This window comes from Engraulis encrasicolus, chromosome 16 (genome assembly GCF_034702125.1).
Source record: "Engraulis encrasicolus isolate BLACKSEA-1 chromosome 16, IST_EnEncr_1.0, whole genome shotgun sequence".
NCBI lineage: Eukaryota > Metazoa > Chordata > Actinopteri > Clupeiformes > Engraulidae > Engraulis > Engraulis encrasicolus.
This window is the reverse complement of record NC_085872.1, coordinates 1814424-1840069: the sequence shown is the minus strand read 5'-3', so window position 1 is coordinate 1840069 and position 25646 is coordinate 1814424. Positions and strand designations below refer to the sequence as shown.

Below are 25646 nucleotides of genomic sequence, written 5' to 3'. Positions count from 1 at the left end.
GCTGCATTTATATCCCTCACTTGCGTTTCCTCCACTTGATTTGCCATCATAATGGCACGGTCGTGAACAGTTTCTTTGTTTTGGATACAACCGTTAGCCAGCTGAACTTTAGGTAAAGCATTACGGATGGAATGTTATCTCACACGACACGACCCAGCGCTGGCACGGCATTGTCCAATAAAAAAACGCGTTTTTCATATCTGTACAGTAGCCTTCGTCGAAGGCCTGTGCTTGGCTCAGCTGATCGGACCTGGGATGGATTAAATGCGCGATCATACTTTATATTTTGAATATTATCTTAACTTTTCGATTTCAGTAGGTCCATTTTTAATTTAGTGCCGTAACAAAATTATTCATGGCTTATTGAGTAAACAAATGACAGGTTTGTCCGAGAGCCACATGCAGTTCCCAAAAGAGCCACATGTGGCTCGCGAGCCATAGGTTCCCGACCCCTGCATTAGACCTAGTGTACTATGTTTCTGTGGAAAACTTGACTGAAATTCATCATGACCATTCAAATTTAAGTAGTCATTCATCTGGTTAAAAAGGAATTTTAAATGAGCCTATAGTTTTTAAGCACACAGGACTATAAGTTACTCTTTTTTTGGAGAGGTTTCATAACGGCAATTTTTAGCAATTTTTAAAAATGTAACTTCTGCAGTGGCTTAGTCAGAGTCATAAGCTCAACCTGATTGACATGCTGTGGTATAATCTCGGGAGAGCAAGTCACACTAGCAGAATAATTGTGAACTGAAACAGTTTTGTGACTGGCTATTTTGCAGGTCTGAGAAGCAACTACAGGAAGCATTTGCTATTGATGCCAAAGGAGGCTCAATCAATTGATAAATCCTTTTTTGAAATTATTTCTGGGTTTTGCATTAATGCATTAATGTGTGATCGAACAGATCCTAATGCTCAGGGGCATTTTCCATAGAGTGAATGACACCGGCTGGTGCATCAGACTTTCAAACACCAGTCACAAGTGACTAACACTCTGTGTGCCATAATCCTTACCCACACCTAAGCATGAAAACCAATTTAATGTTGTCCATTTTGTTACAGATCGGGGGTTTGTGTGACATTTAGCTTATAATTTATTTAGGATAAGCCTGCTTTAGTCACTCCTCTCAGCTCTGTTTGTCTCAAGTTATTTTAGTGTTCTCTCAATTTTAGCTTTTATCAATCGTTCTTCCCCCATCTATTTACAAACATCTCTATAAAAGTGTGCGTATTCATTGAGTTCTTTGTTATCTTACTGTGAAAGTGTTTATGAAACATTTCCTTTCTTTGTCATCTTGCCCCTATCTTCCATAATCAGATATGTGGCATAGCCGGCCACAAACTATGTTTCACAATTGAATTCCTCGCTTAAATGTAGTTGCTCCTCAGTGACCCCTGAAAGAAGTGAGGGCCCGATAAGTGTGCCTCTGATATTGCTGTATTGATTTTCCTCTGTTTGGGCTCGGCTGTTTCTCTCCACGGTCCTGGTTTCATTTTGCAGTGCCACAATAAAAATAACAGGCCAATGAAACCTCCCCCTCAGGGGACACTCATTGCTTGCCAAAGGCCCCCCTCCATTTTAAAGCATACCCTTTAGCCCATCTTAGATTTTCAGACAAATGTGTAAGCAGCACATGGGCTGCTTAGGATTTGGGTGTTGGTGTTGATTGGATCCTTGTTGTTCCAGAAAGTGTCTTTCCCTCAGTGCTTTTTTTAAACAGGTTTCCGTATTATTTTTGTGAGAAGAACAAGCAGTATCTTTTGATGGCAGGGCTTTCGTGATAAGTAAGTTTTAACTAATAGGTCTTCCATGGTCTGTTATGTGTGTGCAATGCATGTACGTATACAAAAGAAAAATAGACTGTCAGTTTCATCGGGATCAAGCGTGTAAGTGCATTGGTCCCAACTGCAACCTCAGCTTCTTCTCTCCCCTCTTCGTGCAGCAGGATGCTCCCTCCAGCCCCTCCCCAGGTAGCAGCGAGCTGCATCATTTTAGGTGTCCCCAGGACACATGCTGTGGTGGTGTGCCAGACTGGAGGAGGTGAATTATTCAACAGATAAAAGTGAATTTATGTTTTCTCACTGTCAGGGTTCAGATGGAATATCTTGATGATTTAGCCTAGTTTGGGCTCCGAAGATTCATAACACATGGTCTGTGTTTCTCTTCCCTTCCTTTCTGTCTCTCTTTCTGTCTTCTGCGTGTGTCTTATTGAGTTATGCTCACCCCGGAGAGTAAGTTATAGAGACACTGGGGGCTGACACTGAGGGAGATAACAGTAGGAAATCCAATTACCTTTTAGTGTTTCCTTTCTAATAGGATCCGTAATGCGGAAGAGATCTCTTCCCCATCGTGCACCAGGATACAAATGTGTGATCTCACCTGATACCTGTGTGGGCGTAGACAGATTGAGAGAGAAAGACAGTGGAAGAGAGAAAAGGAGGGACGAATCGAACTGCCCCTTTTATGGGTCCTTCATTAGGGATGAAATGTGGTGGACTGTGGGGCACAAGGCCAGATGCGGAGTTCCAGATAGCGTGTTAGGAGACACTGAGGTCACCACTGTTTTCCCCAGTCCATCTTTATCCACACTCTTTCTTCTTTTATTGTCAGTCATCACTTGATCTTGATCTGCCGTAATTGAATATACTCCTGGTGGAAGTGTGTGTGCAGTTGTACGGTATACGGTGCTTTCTGTAATTAGTGCTTTGTGTCTTTGTTCCTCATCAGCTTGTAAGACAATTCTCTCAGCTAATGGCATCAACCCTGCATTCACCCTAATTATGGGCGTCGTCTAGCCTCCTAATGTCATTAGTTGTGCATCCCCTGCACTGGCACAACTCTCGGTTATGGTATCTGTATCAGCTCAACCAATGGCTGAATACGATCATTGAGCCGAACTGTTCAGTGAACAACACTGTATTGTATATTTGTCTATTACACATACATTGTTTTAATTGTATACTGTATTGGTTCAGCTATAATTATTTCAACTAGTTGTTGGAATGGTTGTCACTGACGGCTTTGAAGTATTGCCTGGTAGTTGCAGACATCCAAACCTCTACCAGGTTTATGAGTGACTTGCACATAGTTTTTTTTTCTTTGTCAACACTATTTATGCTTGAAACCATGAGAGTTCAAAGTATTAGCCCAATGATCTTAATCTCTTTATTGGCCCTTAATGGTGCCTAATCCTACTCTTAATTGCTGTTTTTTGACGGGATTAGAGTGTTTGATTTGGCAGAATTAATGTAATTTTCTTCACAGTGATTATGGTTGAGGGGATGAGATGATGCATAGGGTGGTTGGGTTAGTTCTTGCATTACGTTCCACAACTCCAAAAATATATATTTTTAAATACAGAATTGTATATCATTTGTATTCAAGCATTGCCTTTCACATTAGTTTTTAGCTCAAACAAGCCCATAGCTAGAAGCCCATACAAAGGCAAGTGCAGTAAGTGTACATTTTGTCATCTTGGATAATATCTGTACAATCACAGTTTTTTTTTCAATTTGGTATGGAAAATCAGATATCATTGAGCCAGTTCCATGTACCTTGATGCTTCCTTAAACCAAATAATTTAGAAAATGAAATTTGCATTTAAATGGCATGTTATACCAAACCTGCCTAATTCACTTAATCATAATGAACAAAGTCAAATAAACTCACAATCGGTCACTTGAAATTTGAATCAGAAGTTGTATTTTTGTATTTTCTCATAAATCTCATTATTAAACTATAAAACATCTTATTATGATATTGGCTATTTAGGCCCTCAAGACTGTCGGACAATTTTGTTTGTCAATAAAGGTCCTTATATGGTTGTAAGTCAATGAAATTTGTATAGAAATGGAAATCATTTCATCATTCTGCTGTTGAAACTACTGAAAATGCGAGGCATAATGTGAATAAGGAATAGACTTGGGCTACACTCCTGCAGCCAAGGTGTAAATGCATTCTTTCTCTGGCCTTTCCTAATTAGGCCCCAAGGTCTCCATAGTCCAGTGCGCCCTGGTGAATGCATTAGCTGAAACTTGAGTAATTATACTGTGTATGTATACCTTTTATACTACCTGATTGGGATATACAGGTATTCTGTCGTTTTCATGGACATTTTATTTATTTCACACTTTAATTGGATTTTTTCCTGAAAGGCATTCTATGTGCATTTCAAAACCAGTATTTTCAGTGTTCCTTGCTCTCCTTCTCCTACTACTTGTATGTGTATTTTCAGTCCGTTAAAAATTTCCCCCTGCTCTTATGCATCAAGTCGGGCGCTTGCATTTCAGAGGACAACTTCCATTTTTCATCTCGAGCGCATCTCCCTCATTTGACTATTTTTCACCTGGAAAGGACAGTTAATTCCTCCAGTTCCTCACGTGGCTTGACCTTGAAGTCATCGGGAGTCGGTGCAGTGTGGCCCAGACCTGACTAATGGGGGCACCAGCGTGCCTTATAGAGAGGGGGAGGGACAGGGCCTGGGCCAAGATGAAGAGTCTGCCATCCACGCATTGTTACTAGTCCATTAAAAGGACAGAATGAGCCAAGAGAGTGGAGGAGGGAAGAGCAATACTTTGATAAGTTGTAGCGTCTGCGTTAACCTTGATGGTCAGTGTGGAATGAGAATGGGGATGTTGTGGGGCAAACATGTTTCAGTGTGCTCCAGAGGGACAGTTATTTATTTCTTTCCTTGTCTTTTTTTCTCTCCTTCCGCTGGTCTGAGGGAGTGAGTGAGAATGAGGGAGAAGGCGAGGGGGGAAATCAATAGCAAGACAGCGTTGTCTGACAGGAGCATCGTTTCAGAATTGAGGTGGCTGTCAGCTGTTGTCATGTGCTGACTTTTGTTCGCCATTGTACTTTTAAGCCGTCATTTTTCTTTCTTGTCATCCTCTTGCGATTGGAGCCCTTTGTCTGAATTCCCCCGGTGCTGTTTTTTTTTTTTTTCATCCTCCAAATTTAAACTTGGAAAGGAAGGGGAAAAAGATCAAGTACACGCAGAAATGTAAGATTGTTGATATCTAGTTTGTTACATATCCCCCCCCTCCCTCCCCCCCCCCCCCCACACACACACCTTTTGTTCTGTCCACCATTATCCAATACCGCGCCTTTTCTACTCCCCACGGTTTTCATCAAGAATATCTGGATACCTTATTTGCTGTAGATTTGCCTTTCACCAGAACAACGACAATGACATTACCTTCAGCTGCGTAGGTTTTCTGTCCAAATGATGCCCTTGGGGAGGGAGGCTGGAGGGAGGATGTAAATGCAGGCTGGACCATCAATGGAAGGGAAAAAGGTGGTAGCCCTGGTGCTCACCAGCTTTGGAAACATCAGCATTTTAATAAGATCCCAGCTGTGTGTCTATGGTGCCAGTTTGAGTTTCAACTGTGCCCATTGTGGCTGGTACAGTATGTGTCTAATATATTGTTGATTAAAAAATCAATTCCTAAAAAGTTGGGAAACTCCTTTTTTGTTTTTTACATTTTGAAAGAAGAGAGAGACTTGTAGAAAGACAACACATCAGATGTTAAACATGAACATGACCACTGATTTGCAGAAAGTGTGTGTATTTGACATTTGATACATGCAACATGCCTTAAGTAATGGAGTTTGAACAGGGCCAATGACATGCTGTAGAAGTTGAATTGTGCCAAAAGGTAGCACAAGGAAGAACGCCAAAATGTTGAAAATATTGATTGTTAATGACAATATACAGGTTAAAATGATCACAAAGAGGCTGAGTCTCAGAATTATGATGTTGAGGGAATTACTTATTACATCGGAAATATTGAATTACAAAGATTACACACACACATATCCACACAATGATATATTTACATTGACAGGCTATTGGCTGTAAATCACACCTTAAGTGAGTGGCAAGACTGGTTAGGATGTTGCTATCTGCCTGAAATGTTTGATGGTTGGCCTTTAATGAGGGTTGCTTTTCAATTATGTTATGCTGATGTCATGGGTTACTTTATTTTCAAGCACTGTTGAATTTATTTTAGTTTTTGTTTCAGTGGAGCAGGAACATTTGAGAAATGTGATGTCTGTAATTGTTCAGCAATAGAATTAGAATAGAAAGCCTTTTATTGTCATTATACAAAGTATAATGTGATTTGGGTTTCCCCACAAGGTGCACAGTCCTTTATAGGCGAACACAGTCCTGCAAGTGTGCTTTCAGTGTAGGGAATATTTTACTGTGTACATTTTTCAAAACAGCACATTGGTTGCAGGTAATCACAGGTTTGAACATTAAATCCTGTTTGTTAATGATTCTAAATTAGTTATGAGTTTCCTATGGAATACTTACAGTATGCTTTACAAATCATAAAGTGAATTTATGGCCTTTTCCCTCTGTGTGGTCTTGCTCTGTAGCCCCCTCTCAGACACAAGATGAATGGTGACCCCCTCTCCGCATCTCCGTCCCCTCTGCCTCTGCAGGCATTTACAGAGGTTAACATTTAAACATTCACCCCCAGCCCTTTCTTTTGCAGCCTTTAAACATGTTTCCAATCCCCCATCCCACTCGTACCTTCCTGCTTTAAGGTCAGGCCAGACCTTAATGCTGCACAAAGGGACATAGATTGATAATTAGGAGAGCGCAGCAGCAGTAATGTGATTTATACCTATGGATTTCCTGTCAGATATGAAGACTCATCCCCCAAATTGGAGGGGAAGCCCCATTATAGAGCACTCTGTGGTGGCTACTGCTAAGTTTTGCTCTAGCATGTTGCATTTTCCAGGGGTCTTGCGACTGGACAGCTCCATTCCCTGCCATGTCTGATCCTGGCCACTGCCTGTGTGCTGGCTCTAATCTCATTTAGAGCCATAACACACAATGGATGGAGTAGGCGAATTGCATTACCAAGGTTGCCGATCGTTGCCTTAACCTTTAGACTAGAGATTGCTTTTGTAGTGCTTTTGTTTTACCTCCATGCCCTCAGATGCGCATGCCCATACCTTCTATTGAAACAGATTTTGTTCACTCTCCTGTTTTCATCTTGTAAATGTTTTCAGTGTAATAATTGAACACGATCTTTCCATTTTTTGCAGTTTCATTCATATTATTTTCTTCTTATCAGATCAAGGTGTTTCCCCACCTTACAATGAGATCAAAGGCCACCTTAGATAACAAATTCTGACAAAGAAATATGCTCACCTCTCTGCATTGTATGTATTTTCTGATTTTATAGCCACAAGGCAAGAGTAAATATGTGTCCAGTGATATTAATCACTTTGACAACAGGCCAAAATGACCCCACACTTTCATTTGTTACCATCATGGCTAGAATTTCTATACACACAGTCTACAATATATGTAAACCCCCCACCCCCTCGCATGCACACACACACACACACACACACACACACACACACACACACACACACACACATACACACACAAACACACACACACACACACACACACACACACACACACACACACACACACACACACACACACACACACACACACACACACACACACACACACACTCCTTCAATCTCTTGGTCTCACACAAAGGAAAATGCTTTCTGTCCTCTAATCAATGGCTAGGCCCTTTAGGTCCATGATCAGCAGTGACATAAATCATTTCAGGAGGTTTGCTTGGGAGGCAGGGTCTGTGAAAGCGCCCACTATTAACAGTAGAATAATTACTAATTTGACTAATAATAACATCACCAAGGTCATCCAGCCTCAACAGCCTCAATCCCAGCAGAACTGATTGTGTAGTGTTTGGCCCAGTCTCAACAGTACAACTACACTTTAGCAATATCGTTTAGGAAAACAATTAGTAGGTTGCGTGTCCAAATGTATAATGGTATGGAAAAGTTTGGGTGCTCCTCCATAAACAGTGCTGCTTGAAAGTATGGGAACTCTCCAGACATGGGCAATGCTTTGGTCAAAACATTAAGAGAACCATATCCAAATATCCAGATATATACAGTATAGACTTTGACTGGGCCAATCCAGAGTATCAATCCTCTTTCTCTGAAGTCATTGCTTTGTAGACTTACTGGAATGCTTTGGGTCATTATCGTGTTGCTTAATCCATTTCTTCCCAGGTTCGACTGGAGATTCTGGTCAAGAAATTGATGATATGCCGGAGAATTCATGGTTACTTGGATTGTATGGAGTTGTCCAGTTCCAGAAACGGAGAAGCAGCAACAGACCTTCACATTTCCATCACCATGCCTCATTGTTTGGAGGAGGTTCTTTTCTTCATTTGCAGCTAGGGCTGGGCGATATGGGAAAAAATCTATATCACGATATGGATTACTTTATATCACGATAACGATATATATCACGATATAGCACAATTACATACGTTTTCAGTTATTCCCTTTATTTGCACTTTATTTTTTCATGTCGCAAAACAACCTTTCTTTAAAATGGAACTTTTTATTCTTATTTTTACAATTACATTAACTTATAGTGTGTATTGTGACAACATGAAATGTAATTAAATTATATTAAATTGTATTAAAATGATAAAATTACTATCACGATATAAACGATATAAGACAAGGTCACGATATACAGTTTTATATCAATATAACGATATATATCGTCATATTGCCCAGCCCTATTTGCAGTGTTGACCTTTCTCCAAACAAGGCAGTTGTGACCAAATAACTCTACTTTGGACTCTCTGTCGAGAGAATGGAATCCCAGAAGGCCTCTGGTTTGTGCAAGTGCAATGACAAAGTTGAAATGGACAGCTTTGTCCTTCATTGAGAGCAGAGGCTTCCTTCTAGCAACCCTCCCATGAATGCCATATCTATTCAGTTGTCATGTGTTAGACCCATTCAATTGTCATCTCATAGACACATGCACACTTGTCCCAGATGTTGCCAGAGACGTCTTCAGCTCTGTAGAGGGGATGTGTGGGTTGGCCTTTTCCAGATGTATTATATTTCTGGTGGCTCTGGGTGATGGGTTTTGATGGGTGTCCACTTCTAGGCAGAGTTGCTGTCATATTGAAGGCCCACCATTTGTAAATGATCTGTTTCAGTTTATGGATGGAGCTGGAAACTTTTGAAGATGGTATTAGATCCCTCCCCAGAGTGATGGGATGTCACAACCCTCTTTTTCATGTCCTCAAATATCTCATTTCCTCTTGGCATTCGAGAAGTATATGGGACCACATAAAATAACTGGTGATTATGCAGCAAGAAAATCATGGTAAACAGCAGAAACATCTGAACTGCTCAAGGGGTTCACATACTTTCAAGCGGCACTATACAGTCCCAGGAAAAAGTTTGTACACCCTTAGAAATGTCTTACATTTCTGTCAAAATTGATCATAAAACATGGTCTGATCTTCCCAGAAATCTCAAGAAGGAACAATCAGAGTCTGCTTTAATTAATTCCACCCAAACATTTACATGTTATCATATTTTTATTGGTCATAAGGCCATAACATTCACAGGAGAGCAGGGCATAAGTAAGTACACCCTTGCATTAAGTAGGTTTTAACCCTCAGTTAGTTGCAATATCATCAACCAGACTTGACAGTCCTATAGTTGCAGATCAGATTCTCTGTTTTTATCTTGTCTCCCTCTTGTTTAGAGAACTGCCTCTTGTCAGCAAGGTTTGTGGNATGTCTAGAGTGCATAGGCCTAGCTTTCTTGACTTCATGCCATATAATCTCAATAGTTTTTTTGTCAGGGCTTTGACTGGGCTATTTCAGAATGTGTATTTCATTATTATGAAGCCATTCTAAAGTCGATTTGCTTCTAAAGTATGGGTTGTTGTCACATTTCATGACCCATACTCTTGTGTGCTTCAACTGTGTGACAGACTTCCTCGCGTTTTTTCTGTAAAATATCACAATAAACTTGAGTTCATTGTTCCACTGATAATAGCAAACTGTCAAGGGCCTGAGGCAGCAAGGTAGCCGCATATAATGATGCTCACGCCACCATACTCAGAAGAGGAGATGTAACCAAGAATAGCTAAAAATGGGATTCATTCTGCCAATCTAAAATTAATGGGGTTTCTGTCCAAAAAAATATTGCTGCACCTTTGAGGTTTGCGAAAAAGCATTTATATGCTTCATAGAATTACTGCAAAATATTCTGTAGACCAACGTTGAAACCAAAGTTGAATTGTTAAGGGGGAACACACAATGTCATGTTTGGAGGAGAATTGGAGAACCACACCTTCACCAAAACATCATCTCAACCTTTGAGTATGGTGGCGGGAGCATCATTATATGCGGCTACCTTGCTGCCTCAGGCCCTTTTCAGTTTGCTATTATCAGTGGAACAATGAACTCAGAAGTTTATCGAGATATTTTACAGAAAAAAGTGAGGCAGTCTGTCACACAGTTGAAGCACACAAGAGGATGGGTGCTGAAATGTGACAACAACCCATACTTTAGAAGCAAATCGACTTTAGAATGGCTTCATAATAATGAAATACATATTCTGGAATAGCCCAGTCAAAGCCCTGACAAAAAACAATTGAGATTATATGGCATGAAGTCAAGAAAGCTATGCACTCCAGCCATCCCACAAACCTTGCTGACGAGAGGCAGTTTTCTAAAGAAGAGGGAGACCAGATACATCCAGATTGTTTTGTTAATCTGATCTGCAACTACAGGAAACATCTGGTTGAGGTTATTGCGACTAATTTAGGGTTAAAACCTATTGAATGCAAGGGTGTACTTACTTATGCCTTGCTGTCCTGTGAATGTTTACATCTTATGGTCAATGAAAATATGAAAACTTGTAAATGTTTGGGTTGAATTAGTTAAAGCAGACTCTGGTTGTTCCTTCTTGTGATTTCCGGGAAGATCAGACCATGTTTTATGACCAATTTTGACAGAAAGGTAAGAAATTTCAAAGGGTGTACAAACTTTTTCTTGGGACTGTATGTACTTGTATTAGAAAAGGAATAATTTAGAATGGATCTTGTGAAAGGAAGTTCTGACATCATGCCTCAAAAGCATGCTCAAAAGTCAGTCACACAGTTGAGCTTGTGTCTGGGTTGGAGCAGGCCTATGCATGGAAGACAACAAACGAGACTGTACTGGAGGCGTTTTGGATAGAAAACACAGTGCACATCCCATCTCCTTCTATAGGAGGTACTGTATCCACAGTCCATTATGTCGGCAAAAGTAGGGTCTACTTAATATTTATAGTATCATTTCTTTGTGGTTCCCATATTTATATGTATGACTGTTTTTCCTTAAATTTTCATCAAATTCTTTCTGTTTGATAAATAAAATAAACACAACTGAAATTCTCTCTCTATACCATGGTGTTAAAATGAAGTTACTGCTTCAAAAGCCTAACAAAACTCTACTTGGTGTAATGATTTTCCAGAACTTGTGCGTCTTCGATGATTATGATTATGTCCTTGATTTGTAGTTTGCTTTGGATAACAGTGTCTGCCCAATGTAGTGTGCATGTATTTATACGAGAATGGGACCTACACATAGTATATATCTGTATGTCTACATGTATGCAATGTACAGTATGCATGGATGCTTGACCTCAACATGATGTGCCTCCATTGCATGATGGTAATGTGCTTTCATTCTGATAACTGTGTTGAAGACACAAGGGGGTGACACATATTGTCCTTGTCTGTTACAGTCTCACTGTGCACAGTATGCAGCCGAGAAGCGAGATGAGGAGAAGATGTGTGACCACCTAATCAGAGCAGCCAAATACCGTGACCATGTCACTGCCACCCAGCTTATTCAGAAGATTGTCAACATTCTCACAGACAAACATGGAGCCTGGGGATGCTCTTCAATCAGGTGAGGACTTTTGCCTCTTTGGATTATTTATTATACTATTATGGCTTTTCTGCAGGTATTTTGAACGCAACAAGTAACCCAACAAGTAATGCAAGAAGTGATGCAACAAGTAACAACTAGTGTGCAAATATACACAGCTACTTGGATATGAGTTTCTGGAAGATATGAGAAGGATGTTGGCTGGTGGAATTCCGTTGCCAGGTCAGACAATTAAATATGAGATCAAACTGTTGTTAACTATGTAACAACATACGGTAATGCTAACCTTGTAATATATTGTGTTCATCTCGTTACGGTTCTGAAATCAGATGCAATCATCCAGGCGGGAGATGACTATGACTATTTCTGTGTGGTTTACAGCGCAAAACGGCAGGCCTGATGCAATATAGTTGGTGATGAATGACAGATGGTGATTGATCATGATGCCAAAGTTTTTGACGTCTTTGTTTGGGTACACAGTGGAAGAGCCCATCTTCAGGTTGATTTTGTGACAGATTGACTCCTTAGCTGGGGTCAATCGGCAGTCTTTCTCTGACAGGTTCAACTGTAGGTGGTGGTCCTTCCTCCATATTGACAGGTCGGTCAGGCAGGTTGATATTCGTGCTGGCTGGAACGACCGGTACATCTGGGTGTCGTGGCAGTGATGGCAGAAACCATGTTTTTCCAGAAAAGAGAGGTGGTGTACATTACGAGCAGAAGGGGCCCAAGAATGAATCCTTGGGGTACACCTGTGATGAGTTGGTGTGAGTTGAAGACAATTGTCCTTGCCATGATACATTGAGTGTCCAGAGAGGTAGAGTTGAACCAGGAGTGTACAGCACCAGTGTTTCCCATGGTTGTGAGTATGCTAAGGAGCAGGGTGCGATTTGTTGAGGACCCAGAAGGGGGGATAAGTTTAAGATTTTAAGCATTATCAATGGAGTTAAATACCGCAAATATTAAACTCCTGTTAGAAAAATGGAGGTATCAAAACCAGATGGGGGGACAATCCCCCCCATCCCCCCCCACAAATCGCACCCTGCTAAGGAGTGTCTTGTGGTTGACTGTCAAAGTCTACTGATAGGTCTAGGATGAGGACAGAGGATAGTTCTTCTGGTCTTGCAGTCCCCAGAGCTCAGTTACTGACGATAAGCTGGTTTCAGTTGAATGCTCACTTCTGAATCAGTATTGTTGATAACCTGGTAACCAATCAAAGCATGTTGATTTACTGTTTACCTGTGTTGCAGTGGTTTTGATGCAGCACTATTTCGTCTTTAACAAGATGTCATCAAACCTTTCAACAATGTACAGGGGTTGGACAGTGAAACTGAAATACCCGTCATTTTATTGTAGTAAGTTTCATGGAGAAATTGGACCACTCTGGTGTCTCAATTAATTGCACATTGCACCAGTAAGAACAGAGTGTGAAGGTCCAATTGACAGGGTAAGAGCACAATTTTGCTCAAAATAGTATTGCAATGCACACAACATTATGGGTGACCTATCAGAGTTCAAAAAATGAGAAATTCTTGTTGTGCGTGTTGCTGGTGCTTCTGAACTTATCAAAAATCTCTTTTCAATTTATCATCTACAACAGGGATGTCAGGGTGAAATTGGTCTGGCGGACGGATTTTTTGAAGAGGGACCTTAGGGGGCCAGGTTATACTTCTGCCTTGAAAATACACTGACTTACACATGGATATGCTATGTATGAAATTTACCCACAAAGGCCTCCACATAAAAAAGAAATGCCATTGGTTCCACAAGAATGAGGCATACAATTTATATAATAATTTCCATTTATAGACTGGAGCAAATGAAGGTATATTTGATGATCCGTGAAGGGTTTTGATAGAGTGAAGATGTACATTCAGTTCAATCCAAATACAAAACACTTTGTGCTCTTTCATATTATCTGTGGGCCGGATGGGATGTACAATGGGGCTGGATGCAGCCCACGGGCCATCACCTCAGCACCCCTGATGTACAATGTCTTGAGCTCATGAAAATGAGGCAGATCTGGTATCTGGAGTGTTTTAAATTCCACATGATGATACTACTACTACTAATAATAATAATAAGAAGAAGAAACAGTTGAAAACACAATAGGGTCCTACCCACATTCAGTGCTTGGGCCCTAAAATTGACCAAAGTGAGTGATTGTTGCTATGGGAAATGGGGACTAATAGTCGTATATTAGAGTTATTATTTTTTTGTATTTCGTTTCCCTATTTATTATTTGTTCTGTTTTGAGTTGAAAAGAGGAAAACAAGCACCAATCAAGCACCAGAGGATACGCAGACCCGTTGCACTTGATCACACGTGTATGGACATACATACCAAGGCTAACAGTCATTATTCCTTTCTCATGCTATTTTGCCTCTGCTTCCTTGCTCGTGTTGGGTATTGATGTCTTGCACCACCCCCCACCCCCCACCTCCTCCCTTTCCGAGCCTCTATTAGTGGAACACTCAGCCGAGCTATTTCCGTCTTTTATTCATACCCATAGTCATTACTCCTGCTCTGCACTCTCTCCCAGCCACCCCAACCACCCCTCCCCCGGCCCTTGGCCGTGCTGGTGTGTGTGTGCATGTGGGGCTGGGGCTGGGGCTGGGGCTGGGGCTGGGGCTGGCCCCTGCGCCTGTCCTGAAGCTGGAGCTGGAGCGTGATGCATGGTTGCTGGATAGAGATGAAAGCCATTACTGCATTACCTCTCCATTACAGGCCAAACATAAAGCCCCCTGTATTTATGTCAGCAAACAAGCGACCGCTGGGATGGAACAGAAAGAAAAAAATATGCCCTAATGATGCCTGTCTGCTTATATAGGTTTCTGTCTAATATGACGGTGGCTGCAGTCTCTGCCTCAGCCTGCCCCTGCCCCAGTTTTCAGCGTTTTCCACCTATAGAATTATGTCCTTGAGAAATATTCGTGATACGAAGTGTGTCTTTTGCCTTAAGGCCTTATTTTGCAGTATTTTGTCCTTTTCCCCTCTCATCTGCTTCCTGTGCACATTAAGAACTTGTGTACAGACACACAGACACATAGACACACAGACACATAGACACATAGACACATAGACACACACAGACACACACAGACACACACAGACACACACACACAGACACACACACACAGACACACACACACAGACAGACACACACAGACACAGACACACACAGACACAGACACACACACACAGACACACACACACAGACACACACACACAGACACACACACACAGACACACACACAGACACACACACAGACACACACACACAGACACACACACAGACACACACACAGACACACACACAGACACACACACACACACACACACACACACACACACACACACACACACACACAGACACACAGACACACAGACACACAGACACACACAGAGTCCCCTCTGTAGATTGGCTACTTTTTTGGAGAGATGGCGTTGTGCTCCCCTAGCCATTAGGCTGCTGCACTGTGCCGCGCTGGTCTGTGCTTTTGCTGTGCAGCAGCAATATTGATGACTTGTGTAATGGGGTCGGATGGGCGCAGGCCGCGTTGGCAGCGGCCCTCAGAGCGGGCAGAGCCTCCAATCAATCACAATCACTGGGCTGCCATTACATCAATAGCACTGCTCAATTACCCACCAGCCCCCAGTGCCACAGCTTCGCTACAGAGCCCTGGAATGCAGCAAGGCGAGAAACATCTGGTGGTGCAACCCCTCCCAACGGACATGCATATATACACACCACATACAAACCCATGCACCACAATACCATAAACACGCATACACGCACACGCACACGCACACGCACATGCACACACACATGCGCACATGCACACAGGCACGCACACGCACACACACACGCACACACACACAAATGTACACAAATGTACACAAATGTACACAAATGCACACACGCACAGACACATGAAAAAAATGTAGAGGTAGATGTACGTAGCTCCATACAGATGACCCTGCACCTTTCAGTCTCCTCATACACCTCACATATTATTTCTCTTAACAGAGAAATTCGGTTCCTGAACGGACCGTTGTTTGGCTTTGTCTGTGTGCGCACACACATTTTGTCTTTAAAAATGTGAATCCTGTTTGCCCATACATTAAGAGACATATTCCCCAACGTTTCCATTCAATAAAAATACTGTGAATGAAAACATTATTCTGCCATTGTTTGATGTGAGGTGTTGTCCCTGTCGGTGTGCCGCTGATACCAGCTGCCACCCACTGACCCAGATGAATGCAATTTGTGTCTTAATATCCAGCTAACACAAGCCATGGCCTCCGGAGAGAAGAGGTGTTGGATGATTTTTTTTTTGTTGTTGCCTTGCTTCCATCTCTTTCTACCCCTCTCCTTGTTTTGTTTTTTTCTCTGCTCTGGCAGTATTGCATCTCTGGCCCATGGGGGCTTTTCCCTCACTTCAGCAAACAAAGGAGCTACACCTCTCCCTCTGATCCCCCCTCAGATTTCAGCACACAGATCTCTGCGCGCACTACCCTTCACTGTCACCTCACTCAGTCGTTTTCTTTCTCCCCCCCAATCTGCCTTTTTTGATTGGACGTCACACATGGGACAGTCTTGTCTACCTGTTCATCACTCGACCTCTCCCCCACCCCCCTGTCTCGAGGTTCAGGTGAGCTCCAGACGGGTCTCTTGTCGGATCCAGACAGAGCCCAGGCTCACTGCAGACGAACCTCAGTCACCACACAAAAGACATGTGCATAGTCTACGCACTGCTGTTGGCCACGCTGTTTATTTGGGTCAGAAGACAGATTATCTCTCAAGTACATGATGCGTCTTCGTATGCGTGTGTGTGTGCGCCTGTGTGTGCCTGTGTGTGCCTGTGTGCGCCTGTGTGTGCCTGTGTGTGCGTGTGTGTGCGTGTGTGTTTCTGTGTGTGTGTCTGTGTCTGTGCGTGTGTGATCATGGAAGGTGCGATGGAGTGTAGTCTCCCAGGAGCTGCAGACCTCTGTGCTCATCTCCTCCCTATTGCAGAATAATAACCTGACTAATGTAGCATGCAGAGCCACTATGGATGGCAGCATCCACTTGCATCTTGTAGGATGATTGAGAAGGATACGGCACATGAGGAAAGCGTGATAAACAAAATATAGGAAAAAAGGACAAAAATCATGGTACAGAAGAAGAAATTTTAAATAATATGTAATCTCTATCTGCTGATTTTAGGTACTAGGTATCATCATATTTCCACAGTAAAAAAACTGCTTGATCATGTTGGCTTTTTTTGCACAGTAACATTGCTATTCTGTTTTTAGTTTGAATTGGAATGCATGTAATGCCTGCATCACACCCTCTCCTTTCTTCCTCTCCCCCGCTCTCTTGCCTCCGTGTCTTCTAATGGAAGCCCTCAGGCTGGAGTCTTCCTGGTCAGGGGACATCCGTCTTATTGTGTGTCAGGGCCCTTGCCGGCAGAAATCTTTGTGATGCGCACTCCAATTTTTCACCAGTAAATCAAATCTCCCTCCCTTCAGAAAGATGAATGCTTTGAGGTTGTGGTGTTATAGAAAAAATCAATGTGGTCAAAATTGAAACAGTATGCCCCTGTATTGATTGGCCTTGTGAGATCGAAACTAACAGCTTTGTAACTGTTTCACTGGACAGTTAGCTGACCTGTAATGGACAAACTATCAATATTAGCATTACTATTTTATCTTGCAGTGTGTCATTTCACCCCTGGCTATCACACTGACACAAGACCTGGGCTTATCAAGTGCACCGTTATCCCACAGTTGCACTCTCATTCTTTTCTAATGAATTAAATGATGATTCAACCAAAACAATTCAGACTAGGCAATGAGGACACAGCCGTGTGTTTTGCAGCTCCTTAAAAATATGTGGAAGTCAGTTATATCATTTCTTATCAGTCTATATGTGTTTTTAGAAATGTGAAATTAATTAGCATTTAAATCATTTTTTAAATCCATTAATATTTTTATTTCATTTATTTATTTATTTTCAACATTTCAATATCGTCAGTGTTTCTATATTTATTTAATTTCGTTAGTGCCAGTGATGCTCATATTCTTGCTCACTAGGAGGGACATCAGTGAGTATACACTGTGACATCAAGCAGCAACTGCTGTAATAGAGCGATATGCAATATGTCTCATGTCTGTCTACTAAATATCGCTGCTTAAAGAAAGTATCGACTCGGCTGTTGAGCAGTATGAATGTGACGTATGAACCCCACCGCACTAGTTTCAGTCCTTTTCTGTTGATTATTTGTTTGCTTTTCATGCGTCAATGTGTAAGTCAGTCAGTGTCCTAGGTGCACGTAGGTGCTTTGCTCCGCTTTTGTAACCTTTTTCTTTATTTGTATGTTTTTACGTATAGGCCTGATTTATTTTCTTTTGTTTGGTGGAATGCACATGTTCCCTTAATATGCTGAGTTAACGAGGCTGTGTCAGATTGATTATTTCTCAATTGGCTGTTTTAGCCTGATGATTGGTAGAGCCATATGATTGGCCAATTGCTGAATGCCTTGTCTATACATGGGTTCACTGTGTTTATAAACGCAATGTTGTGAGGAGGGGCAAGACACTGGCATCCGCTCACGTAAGCTAATTTTTTGACCGACAGCGGTTTCCAACAATCAGAGGTTGAGTTGTGTGCAGCTAGTGTCGCGCAGCCAAAAGAAAAACAAAAATGTAGAACCCATGTATTCGAATCTCTAGGTAGGGAGAGTTGGGAGGCTCATTTTTGGTTTTGAAGCACATGAGTGCCGTCCCCCCAGCTGATGTGAGCTGTTGGATGTTTTCTTGGTGGTACGTTTTTGAAGTCCGATGTGTGACTCCACCATTTTCTTTTTTGTTTAGTTTACCTTACCTTTTATATGTTTTTTTTCTTACCTCTTTGTAAATAGTTTTCTTCACTTTTGGGACTTTGGATGAATAGAAACCCATCATTTTTCCACCCCTGAATTTGTGTGTCACTGCCTATGTTTAATTTCTGGTGGCCACGAGGCTCCTCTACAGCAGCATGTATTCTGGAGAGCTGGTATCAGGGCTCCACTCTTCATAGCTCTACTCTCTTCAACTCTCAGCTGCCCTGTACTGTAGATGAGTAACCCTAGACTGCTGTGTGTTTAAGCCAGCCAGGAGTGGCCTCGAGTGGCTGCTGCTGTGGCCTGCTGTTATCTGTTCATCATTTTCCCATAGTGGGACATAGAGTCCGCATAAACACCCGCACTCCACCAGTGCCTTAAACACTAGTCTAGAGCAGATGCATGTTTACAAGAGGTTTCAGCTTGTATTCACTATGCTTTTTTTGGAGCTCTCAACATTTCTAATGTTTAGTTAATGATTTTCTTTTGGTGTCATAAATGTACGTTGAAGATCCCAGTTCGAATGCCAAAGTTTACATTTTTTTCCTAGATAGATATCTGAATTACATCCAGTGTGTTACTTCATGGACTTTTGTTCCATTTCAACGAGCCACGCATCAGAAGGTTATCTCCAGCATAATATGATTTGTGTTATTTTAAGCTTAAGAGTTTTTCTTCAAAGACAAAAAATCTGTCAGTGCATCATAACATTGTCATCTTGACTGTATTTACATTTTTCTCATAAGCTGTTTAACAAGAACTATTAATGGGTTGGATTTGCACGTAAACATTTGAGAAACATGTACAAACATCCAGACTGACCTCCACCCCTGTGGAGCAGCCACAGCTGTTTTACAAGCCTGGCTTGCTCCACCCGCTTCTGCCTGTCTCTGTCAGGGATGGATTACTGTTTCAGTTTTGTTCCCTCGTTCTGCTCCGATATCAATTAGCACACAGTAAGAAGGGAGTTAAGTTTATGAGGCAACATCCTATCAACATAATGGAAACCAAGACAACAGTATCGGAATGTATTCATATTTCAGTCAGGAAAATTCTGTAGTAGTTACAGTCTAATAGGTCTTTCAAATTGTTTCCTTTTCTGGAAATAGGACGCCGATGTTAGGATAAAACATTAGTAAATCTCTTGATGGTGTGTTGTAGTTTGACAGGCTATCATTCCATACATTATATGAAATTATGTGTTTGTACTTCTTCACAGTACTTGGAGGTTATGGAAATGAATTGAAATATCCCTTAATGAAAACATTTGCCTTTGTCTATATATACAGTACAGTGGCTGGGGCTGTAAGAAAACTCAACAAAGTGTCAGAGTGGAACGTAATAGCAGCTCCTGTACTGCTGATGCTGTCCATATGTTGGGGAGACTGATTGTGCAGCGGTGCTGTGCAGTGCTGTGCCAGGGATTCCACCCCAGGCTGCACAGGCCTACAAATATGGCTTTGACTATGTACTGATAACGGGATGTACATAGATTGCTAATTGTAATCTAAGGTCTTTATCGCTCTGGCTCACCAAAGGTTAAGAAGGTATATGTCTGTGTGTGTCTGAGTCTTTCTGTCAATATGTGGGTTCAAATGTCCCAAAGATATCAGAAAACCAGACCAAGTTTTGTGACCAAGTCACTAATTGTCACTAATTTAATTGTCTGTTTTCTTGATCAGTGACAGTTTAGGGTTATGAATGAGGTTGGTTTTGGCACATGTCACGCTATGCAGATTTGTGTGTGTACTACATTTCTGCTTGTGCTTGGTTTCACCTGTCTTTTATAAATATCTCAAAGTCAGCACGCCAAACAGACATGCATTTCATTGTATACGGTATGCACCTATTCACAATTGCTTTGCATTATGGTCAGGTTGATGTAGGTTCTCTACCCTTTTTTTCCTCTCCTCTTTCACAGACTCTTAATCTCTCCATCCACTTTTCCTCCATAACCTTCTTTTCCAGCTTCATGTGTTACCTTGATTGCACATCTCCATGTTTTCTATGGTCCTCCATGCTTGTTTCGGTGTTTGCAATAGCTAGGGTGTTGTGTCTTCTCTGTTGTGGTTTTAATGGATCTTGGCTCGTATAGAGTTTGAAATGGCACAGCAGCATGGAGCAAAAAGAACAATTACCCCTCCAGCAGCAGCTCTCTGGGCTGTTGCAGCAGCAGATTTATGGGGTTCATATAACCTTAAAAAGTATACAGCCTCAGCTGCACAAGGTCACGATAAGAGGCTTGATCAATATCTGAATGAAAAGCCATTCGGGAAGTTTTTAGGGTCTATCCCCTCTTTCTTTCCTCCCTTTTCCCTGCTCAACCCTTTTTTCCTGTCATCCCACATTCTCTCTCTCTCGCTCTCGCTCTCTCTCTCTCTCTCTCTCTCTCTCTCTCTCTCTCTCTCTCTCTCTCTCTCTCTCTCTCTCTCCTCCTCTCTCTCTCTCTCTCTCTCTCTCTCTCTCTCTCTCTCTCTCTCTCTCTCTCTCTCTCTCTGCACCCCTCCCTTACATCTCCCAGGAAGCAATATCTGAGGAGTATCGATTGTGGTGCTGCAGTAGTTAGTCAGAGGCTATCTCCTTTGACTAACCCCTTAACAGGGTGTCACCTCGTGCTGGTGATAGATTGTTACTCCCTCGGCCACAGTAATTACACACGGTCGAGCCGGGCCATTTATTTCTGCACTTTCACCATTTACCAAAAATTCTCCTTTATCTTTGGGCTACAGCAGTATTTTCCTTTTGCAACGGAAGCAGAAATGGCACATAAAATAAACCACTAAAGCAAGCGGCAGCAGATGGCCCTATCAGTCTCTTCAGAGATTTCACAATACATAAATCTGGCTCTGTCATGCTGACTCATCATGGATGATATCAAACTTTTAAAGTCACTGTGTACATGTGTCTGGGCAGTTCAACTTACTTCATGTACATTTGGTCCCCTTCTCGCACCTTTTTTGATCTTTTATTTTTACGTTTTATCATGATCTTTTTAACCTCATTCTGGTTAATATAACCATGTCTAATTACGTATTCTTGTGTGATTGCCAAATTATGGGGGAGGGGTGGACAGGGGGCAGGGGGTTGTCAGTCGGCCCTACTCTGCCAGCTTCCTGCCTGCCAGGCGGAGGTCAGGAGCTGGCCAATTCTCTAGCAGTAGTAGATGAGCCTGTCACTGCCATCCATCTGTCTGCACTGTTCCTGTTCCTGTACTCTCTCCTCATTGGGTACTTTTTTGTTTACTTCTCTCCTCTTAATGTTTTTTTTCTCATTTTATACTTTATTCAGTTAACTACATTGAAATTAAGATATAGCTGAAATAATTTTAAAAGACAGCAGTGTTGTTTTCGAAGACTATTATCGTTTTAGTTTTACACTAGTTTTCGTGTCAAGCAGCCTTTTAGACGTAGTCCCATGAAGTTGCACAAGTTTTAGCTGACTGAGTCTTCACATTTTTGTCTTATTTGTTAATGATCATATTTTTGTTAGTTGATCGATGATGACCCATTCCACAGTTCACAAATCTTGTAGACTACCATATGTATTTCACTCATATTCAATACGCATGCAATGCATCATGGTCGTACCACCCTGCTTTGTTCCTCACCCCATTCGCTGATAGGCTAGGCTGGCATGCGACCGATGAACCTTCGCCCAAGGATGCCTAGGACATGAACAGATTTGCAATGTCAATGAGGATAACAGCAGATGCAACATGTTAAATAGTTCAGAATGATATGGATAAAATGAGTATAAGATATATAAGTATAAGTATAAGTGTGTGATAGAGGGAACCAGCAAGAAGCTCTGATTAGTCCCCCATGGCCTTTGTAATGTTTTTTTTCTTACTACAAGCCCAGAATTTTCCTTACACTCACATTTCATTTCACTTTAACCATGGCCATATTGGCCACTTTTCTCACTGATATTTTGATATCCGTACCGATTTTTGGATAGTGGCTAAAGGTAATTAGAGCTTTATCTGCATATTCAAGTAATGTGGAGGTCGTGGGTTTGTGCGAGGTAAGGGGTGTATTTCTCCTCAGAGTCCTCTGTTGTTTTCTTCTTCGGTCAGTCTTTTTGTGCTAAACAGTAGCAATAGCTTAAACGGTAGCAGTAGCTTAAACAGTATGTTTCCTTTGGTGTTTGGTCTGGTTGTGGTGTACATTGCACTCTAGTATTTGAATTTGTTCACTAAAATGGACAGTGCATTCTATCTCTATATGGTAATTGTTATGGATCTACAAACCTAAAAACAATACTGGGAATATAACATGAGAAACCAGGATCCCCCCCACCCCACCCCTACCTTTGAAAACGTACAGCATCTTCGAAGAATGAGATCATGGTCTCCATTCATACATTATTTGCGAAACTACTAACCCTCAAGACCCTCTATCTTCTCTTTTCTTTTTGGTTCTTTTTGATTCTTTCTGGCTATTCATTAATGCATGCACTTGACTACCTATGTATCTTACAGGTGAATTAGCAGCCTGTTTATGCTTGGTCTGTTATATTGTTGTCTGTCTTGTATTTATGAGCAGTCATGGGTAAGCGGTTAGCGTGTCCAAAGGTTGCTGGTTCGACTCCTGATCCGCTAGGTTGGTGGGGGGAGTAATTAACCAGTGCTCTCCATGACTGAGCATGGTACCGTCTCGCCGCACTGCTCCTTTGGGGCGCCATTAGGGGCTGCTCCCTTGCACGAGTGAAGCATAGATGCAATTTCGTTGTGTGCAATGTACAGTGAACACTTGTGTGCTGTGAAGTGTTGTGTCACAATGACAATGGGAGTTGGAGTTTCACAGTTGGCTTTCGCTGTCACCTTCACATTTATGGTGTTTTGTTAAATATGTTAGTATGTTTGTGTACTGTGTTATGGTCTTGTGTGGGTTGTGTTTGAACTGTACAGTATATGCAAAGTTAACAGCTTCAATCAAAAAGGACAGGAAAACCCATCCCTAATTCTTAAATGGGAAAGACAAATAAAATGTGTTGATCTTCCATAAGTAAATCAACTGTACAAAGAGCTGTGTGGTAGTATGCCACAAAAATGCTGAAAGTAATGAAAAAAGAGACCCATGCCAGAAGGATGGTGCTCTTTGCATGTACCTGTATTTTTTGTTTCTCAAAATATTATTCGCAGAAATATTTTTCAAGAAATATTGACTGACTTTAAAATGAAGGGCATTTGCTGAATGAGGCTTTTGTGAATATGCCTAACTATGTGGCAAAATTACATTTTCTGACCCTACTCTGATCCCATTACCAAAACCCAGCCAAGGCAGGGGTTCTTCTTTTAGCTGCACAACCCTGATGATGACCCGAGGAAATATTCCCTGGTCTTATTTATGCATGTGAAACTGAAATCACATTGCATGTGTGTTGATCAACCATCAAGCTGCACATACACAATAAATGAACAACTCTAGGTGCTAGGTTGATTTCACCTCCCTCACCAAACTGCACAATCTGCAGAATAAACCCCGAAGAAATGTTACAAAGGCCTGTAACTCATCAGAGGTGGGGGCGAGGGCCAGTACAGCAGGTAGCATTCATCACACCTGCAGGAGTCATTATGTCTGTTTCATGACCCCCATGCTACCTTTACAGGGCATATTAAAGCACATTAGATAGGCAGAATTAACATACACATGTGTTGGCTCGCTGGCACGGGCATGCACCTCACAGACAGAGGTCCATTATCAGTGCTGTGCTACATGAGTGCGGCGCGCTGCCTTAATCATCCCCATCTATTGGCTGGGCCCAGGGGTGGGGGCAAGCTGCGCTGCGCTGCGCCTCTTCACATCAGACTTGAGAGATCAGGCCAAGCAGCCGTCTGACAAGAGTGCAGCACCCCCACCCCACTCGCTGCTGACAAATACACAGTTCATCTATTCAGTTTTCATAAACACATGGTTTATGCAAATCAAAGGAAATAATCTTGGGCCTCTATGTGCAATTGAAGCCGCGGGCCAATCACAGCCCTAATGAAAAAGACTGGAATGGAGAAATGTGCCATGTGTGCGCACGATGCTGGAAAACATATCTGCATTAATCTGGAGGGCTCCCATTATAAATGGCTACCTCGGATGACTACTCAATGTTGACTGCTGTTTGCTTGTATGATGTATGAAAAACAGTTACTAGTTCATTGCGTAGCTGCTTGTGATAAAAGGCCTTATCAGGTCATTTGCATCGGCTTTTTTTCTATTAAGAAATGAGCTCTCCTACTTTGCCTCCCTGCATCATATCACCGTGGTCGGTCTGTGCACATTTCTAGTTTAAGAACCAATCATCACTCACCCAGTGAGTTTGTTCCCAAGGTTCCAGTGTAGCACTGCATGATAGGAAAGCAATTTAGAGATAAACCATTTAACAAATATTTAAACACAAGCATATTTTTTTTGCTATTGAGACATCTGTGTGCATTTCCACAAAAAAAGATAGACCATGAACAGAACCACACATTACACTTGTACAAATACCTGCATGAGAACAGATGTCCACATGTACAGATCCATGGTTTAGGAAGTAGTTGAGGTTTAATGCATCCACCCCTCCCACACCAGCATCAGCCTCCTCTGATCGGATCGTGATGGATGACAATCGTTTGTCCTTGTCAGCAAAAGAACAATTTGGACATTGAAATAGGAATGCAATCAAACTTTCAGTGGCCATGCCAAGAATCTATTAACATTTTTAACAGCTTTGTGTGTGTGTGTGTGTGTGTGTGTGTGTGTGTGTGTGTGTGTGTGTGTGTGTGTGTGTGTGTGTGTGTGTGTGTGTGTGTGTGTGTGTGTGTGTGTGTGTGTGTGTGTGTGTGTGTGTGTGTGTCTCATCTTTTTGGTTCTCACTTTGTGTGCGCGTGCATGCGTGCTTGCATGAGTGCGTGTGTGCTTGCCTAGTGTGTGTCCCTTCTAGCAGAGATAAGGCCAAGGAAGAGGTGTTGTGGTGATGGACTTGAAAACCCATTATTATTTGGACGATTAATTCATGTCAAGGGCCCTTTCATTTGAATTCTGT

At 41.9% G+C, this 25646-nt stretch overlaps 1 protein-coding gene across 2 annotated transcripts in view; it reads left to right on the top strand.

Annotated features, from left to right (window-relative positions):
- lrba (LPS-responsive vesicle trafficking, beach and anchor containing) overlaps window positions 1-25646 on the top strand; it is a 211804-nt gene that overhangs the window by 84417 nt on the left and 101741 nt on the right. For both annotated transcript variants that reach the window (XM_063218225.1, XM_063218224.1), the window contains exon 36: window positions 11615-11781. In XM_063218225.1, the coding sequence (XP_063074295.1) occupies window positions 11615-11781 (167 nt within the window). The remainder of the gene's footprint in view (window positions 1-11614; window positions 11782-25646) is intronic.